Here is a 6,000-nt window from a genome sequence, read left to right on the forward strand (position 1 = left end):
ATAAATTGATACTGAATTTTATTAAGCAATGTATCCCATATGATTATTTATTTGCCTTTTTTTTTTTTAATGTGTAAACCACACTGAGGGCAGATTTGCATTTATTATGCCACATAAGCAGCTCTACTTTTACCAAAGCAAAAAAGCAGCCTAAATTCAGGAAAGCTGAAAAATTTTAGAATGATGAGCTGTATCTTTGGCAATATAAATGAACATTAATTTGTTAATTAAATACTCATTTCAGAGTGTTTTGTACTTTTCCCTGGTATGGGGTAATCTGTGCATTCTACTGCTTATGTACTTGATGTTCCTAAATATTTACATGATCTTTTTTAAGTCAGAAAAGAGGGAAATATCTTCTCAGTCTTCTCAAAAAACAAGAACCTACGCCTGTACCTGTAATGCCAAACTTAAATATTCACTCTTCCCTTAGATTTTGGATTTTCTTGTTCAGTGACCACTGCTTCAGAAAGGTACCCTGTATGAAGCCCTTTCAAGCAATTCCTTAAAACACACCTCTGACGTGATGCCCACAAAGCGTTCGGTGGCTTTTAGCTGGTCACCACGTACCGTGTTAATTGCAGGAGCTTCCCTTGTTACATTTTGCAAGCCCATTTCTACCCGATACTTTTTTCTGCCTCATTTATGGCAATGTAGGCTCATGAGGGCTGGGAGACTTTTCCTTTTGGTGTTAGTAGCACTGTGAGCCTTATTATAGCAGAGTCCTCACTGCGCTTGTGTCCAGGCACAACTTCAGTTCGGTCCTGAGGTCTCCAAGCTACAAGCAGCCAAGTTAAAGAACGAACCTTGTCTGTGCTCAGCGGAGCGAGGCAAGCACCTCGAGAAGGTAGAACGGGTTTGAGCTGTATGGTACTGATAAAGGGAGATTGTATCATCAGTTCAGACGCRGCCTAGATAAAGCCAGTCTGTGTATGCACTATATATTGCACTGGCATAACTGTCTTAACAGTATGGTTTTTAAAACATTTTTTTCCTGAAACAATACCACTAATATAACCTCTAGTTGTGAATACAGTTAGGCTGCTACAGGGTTTGTTGTTTGTTTTTTTTAATGCTGCCAACATTAAAGATTGTACTTAATGACAGAGGTGTAATTACAAATTTGTGTGCCGGCAAGCCTTAAAATGGCTGGCTGGTCCTCTTCTCGGTGCCTGGTTTCTGTGTTGCAGTGAGTTGGTATCGTTGATATCTAACAAGAATAAACAGGAAAAGCAGTACATTCTCCTTGTAAATCCAGAACTACTTTTAAAAACCAAGACAGAAAAAACCCTGGAGGTTTATTATAGTTGTTCTGTCTGTCTCCCCTTTTTGTAGCTTTCAGTAGTGGACAGGACTATTTTTGCAGCAATATCTTGAAACTACAAAATTCTGAATTCATGCTTTCTTTCAGGTTGGGGGGCAGGGGCAGGGAAGGGAAGAAACAGCCATATTTGCCCTGCAGAATACTCTGATCTTCTGCTGAGGCACTGAGGAGCCTCTTTGCTTCTCAGCTCAGCCCGTAACCCAAGGGTAAGTTATCGCAAGAGATGTGAGTGACTGCCATGAAATGGCGCAAAATTGGAATTGGAATGGCAGCTGGAAGCCTTGTGGGTTTTGTTCTTGGCTGGAACATAAACTGCTATATTACCTTGAGCAGATCACATTAACCCTGACTTTCCAAAGTATTTGCATTTTCTTGAACTGGGTCTAAAGATTGATCTGGCTCAGCTTTCTGTAAGGTGAGAAGCGTAATGTCTTAATGCCTTAATAGGGTGTGGACAGTTCATTAGCATAAAGTGTGTGAAATTATCCAGTTAAAAGCATTATAAGCAGTGAAAAGTATTAGAAATTAATAGTATTATAAATTAATAATAATAATATAGTTAAGTTTACTCTATGATGCCATGCTTCACCCTGAAGCAAGATAAATCATAAGCTTCTTAGAAGATTTGTTATAATAGAATGCAGCAGTTAAGGGTCTCTAGAACATTTCTGCAGTATTAAAACGATTTTTCAGCCAGCTTATTAGCTTCTTTAGTAAATGTTATGTCTAAGGTTTTAAAAAAGTAAAACAAACAAAAGCCCAAGGTATTATTTACTTAATTAGTTCTCTCTGCAGCATGAATTTCTTTCCAAACTTCATTTCTGCTTAATATCTACCATAACTGTTGATGTTCCTTATGTTACTAAGCAACACCAGCACTACCAAATAATAGAAAAAAGCATATAATAAGGCACTATAATTCTGATCTTGTATCATGGGGTAAATTTTTTAGTTGTGTCCCATAAAGCTAATAGGAATACTCTAAGATTCAGAGAGTGCACAGTGCAGCAGTGTAAAATATATTGTTTTCATTATACAAARTAGTTCATATTATCTCCTAAAAATATGCATTAATTGCATAAAGACAGAAAAGCAACACAAGAATTATTCAAACAACATTCCAATTATATTTGATAAATCATGTTTAAATCCTTTTAACATTTATGTAGCAATTAGAACCTAACCATAGGATCTAACATCTTAGAGCTTCATCAAAATCAATCAAATCTCTTAGGCTGGAGCTGGAATGTTGTTCTGATGGAATTGCTCCCAAAGGCAATTTTGATCTATTTAGGCATCAGCTTTACAGCACATACTCAATTTGATTTCTTCTGGTAGTATTTCCCAGGTAAGGTTTTGTTTTAGTAATGAGTCTAAGAAATTTCCACTATATAAAACAACTAATTGCAAACTGGTTAAACTAAAGTAATTGTTTTCAAAAATACTAGTAATGCTTCAGTCCATAGAAAATGTAGAATTTCTTTTGTTACTTGATTTCGAGGTGTTTTTTATAGAGAACGCTGGTTTCAAATGGTAAATAAAACAGACTCTCACTCATGTTAGTGTGAACCTGAGCATGTTTTGGAAGACCAATCGTCCCATAGGTCTAAGTATAAATTTCTTTTTCACCTTCCAGGCTTCTGTGAATCACAGTATTTGTGCCTGGTTCTTGGCTGAATGAAACTAGATAACTATCAGTTAATTAGGAATAAAACAGTAATTGTGATTCACTTGAGCAGGTCTTCAGAGAAAAGGTTTATAATGAAAATCATGCCGTTTATAAGAAGATGATACAAAAAAAGGATGTAAAAGACAACTCAGGTGACCATTAAATAATATTCTTTCCAGGAGAGGAGTGCTGCTGGGGCAAAGACAGGTGCAATGATACGAAGCTCATGAGTGGAAGAGAATCAGATGAGAAAAGTTTTAAAGGCCGGTGGGAGAAGGAGTCCAGCTGACACTGTAGCAGTAGGATTTGACATTTTGTAACATGATGAAATTGGCAGGCAAAAAGTATTGCAGAAATAGCTATATATGAATTGAAACAGCCAGCCACAAATACATTTGTATGCCTGAATACTAGTAAATGGAAAGAAGAAAATACATATTTGGAGTAGGCAACAAAAAAGGGTGTTGAGGTAGTCAAGATGGAATATAATAATGGTCTGAGACTTAATTTCTGGGCATCTCAGAAAAGGTGAGATTCTTTTTCAATATATCCACGATCTTTACTTATTTTAGCAGTTTTAGTGTTGTTTGAATGTGAACCAGAAAGCTTCAACAAACATATTTTTGCTCAGTTAGCAATAGATATCATAGCATGAGAGCATAACTGTGCTGTAATGACAGGAGGAAAAAAATGCTGCTGCCTCAGCTGAAACACCAGGAATAGCGCTTCCAGAATAAGGTGTCTGTGTATCATCTGAAATGCAGAGCTTTCTACCATCCATGTACACACTAATATTGAACACATTCAGATCTCTCCAAACATAAGTGGATTGAGGAATGGATTAAGGAAAAATTCCAAGGCATAAATACCCAGTACTGATTTATAATTGATTGATACTTGATTCATTGATAGCCAGCTGTGAATGACTGCATACTACTCTTTCTGGCAATTTTGCAAATCTGTTACAGGACACAAACTCACATACTTTTTCAGACCATGAGAAATGGAACGAGACAGAGTATATCGATGACAGATTATATCTGAAACTGTCATTATGTGACTAAGCATCCCGGATTTCAGCTGATTATGAATGTTAATGTAATGTAAAGGCCTGCAAGTCTACTGGTTGTTGTTGTTGTCCTCCTGAAATAAAGTCAGTAAAAACAATTGCCTATGGTATAATTTTTCTACRTTGTGATTACAAGTTGAATGTCAACTGCCAGTTTGTGATGGGTTTAGAAATACTGATTTGTCTTTTTTTTTTTAGATGTTTCAGAAACTTGCTCTCTGTTCATCACCAGTTCTGCCAACCAACTCCTCAAGAGGAGACTTACCTACTGTTTCATTAGTCAAGCATAACATTATCTCGAACTAATTACTCCTCTCCACATGGCCTTCCTGCTGGTGTCAGCCTATCTTCTGCTGACTCATACTCAGGGTGCTCCCGTAGAGAATGGGGCACTGCTGGAAACACTGAAATCTCAAGTAGGATTATTCAGCAATAAAAGCGAACACTATTCAGCACAGGTGAGACCTCCTGGCACAAGCCGACAAATACCTCAGACTATCATAATAGGAGTTCGTAAAGGAGGGACGAGGGCTTTGCTGGAAATGTTGGATATTCATCCTAATATTGTGGTAGCAGCTACAGAAGTCCACTTCTTTGACTGGGATGAAAATTATGTGAAAGGAATAGACTGGTATAGGAGTCTGATGCCATTTTCTTATGGAAATCAAATTACAATTGAGAAAACACCAGGCTATTTTACATCACCACAGGCTCCAGAAAGAATTCATGACATGAACAGCTCTATTAAACTGCTGCTCATTCTGAGAGATCCCACTGAGAGAGTTGTATCTGACTATACCCAAGTATATTACAACAGAGTAGAAAGCCACAAGCCTGTTCAGCTTTTTGAAGATATTGTTATTAAGAATGGAGCACTTAATACCAAATACAAAGCTATTCAGAGAAGTCTATATGATGTTCATATGGAAAAGTGGCTCAAGCTTTTCAATTTGGATCAGATTCACATAGTGGATGGTAATACTTTAATCAAGGACCCTCTTCCTGAATTACAGAAAGTAGAAAAATTTCTCAATCTTCCTTCCCGAATTATGTCTTCTAATTTTTATTTTAACCAAACCAAGGGTTTCTACTGTATTAGAAGCGATGGAAGAGAGAGGTGTTTACATGAATCCAAAGGGCGCCCACATCCTGTTGTCAACAATACTGTTTTAGAGCAACTTTATTCTTACTTCAGAGAGCACAATGCAAAATTTTACAGAATGGTTAATCATTCTTTTGACTGGCATTAATAAATTTGGAATCAGTGTTTCTTGAAAAGGGCCTGAGAWAAACTCTTTCAAACACATCTTTGTAAACCATAGAGTATCATATTATGAGGGTTTAACATACTGGCAAGATGGAAGCAGATAAAACTTCTCTTTTGGAATAGCATATGTATTAACTCATTATAATGACACCCTTTATATAGGGAAAAATGAGTTTGACGTATTGTATGATTACTGTGGAAAATATTCTGATTTTTTTTCCCCCTTCTTGCAAGTGGATTTCCTTCAGATCTGTTACAAGCTTTGAGCTCTTTTGGAAAAAAATGACTGCCTCCAACAGTGTAAAAAGTGTAAATATTTGAAAGGGTATTATTCTGACTGTTCTGTATTTTTTGTTTTTTTTAATATCAGACACCATGATAGTGGCATTGATTTCTAGAATTTTTCATACAATAAGTTAAATATGTATGTTCAAACAGGGGCATACTTAGTGGCTCCATTGAATAATTCCTAATTTGTCAATAAGTCAAAGTTCTTAATAAATTAATAATAAAAGGAATTTATTTCACCTATGATTTTTGAATAGGTGAACTAGAAGCTCTCTGACTGTATGTCATTAGTATTAAGCCACACTCTTAAGAGCTTGTGTTTGCAAAAAAAAAAAGAAGAAGAAGAAGAAGGGAAAAAACCCTCCAAACTGAGTAAGAATATG

The 6,000-nt window shown here is 36.3% G+C and overlaps 1 protein-coding gene across 1 annotated transcript in view; it reads left to right on the forward strand.

Annotated features, from left to right (window-relative positions):
- Window positions 1-5,464, forward strand: part of LOC112964184 (heparan sulfate glucosamine 3-O-sulfotransferase 1-like) — a 59,936-nt gene extending 54,472 nt beyond the window's left edge. The window contains exon 2 of the mRNA XM_026061936.1: window positions 4,261-5,464. Coding sequence (XP_025917721.1) covers window positions 4,383-5,312 — 930 coding nt within the window. The 5' untranslated portion in view covers window positions 4,261-4,382 and the 3' untranslated portion in view covers window positions 5,313-5,464. The remainder of the gene's footprint in view (window positions 1-4,260) is intronic.
- Window positions 5,465-6,000: the final 536 nt, after the last annotated feature.

The sequence above is a fragment of the Apteryx rowi genome, unplaced genomic scaffold (genome assembly GCF_003343035.1).
Source record: "Apteryx rowi isolate R43461 unplaced genomic scaffold, aptRow1 scaffold_188, whole genome shotgun sequence".
NCBI lineage: Eukaryota > Metazoa > Chordata > Aves > Apterygiformes > Apterygidae > Apteryx > Apteryx rowi.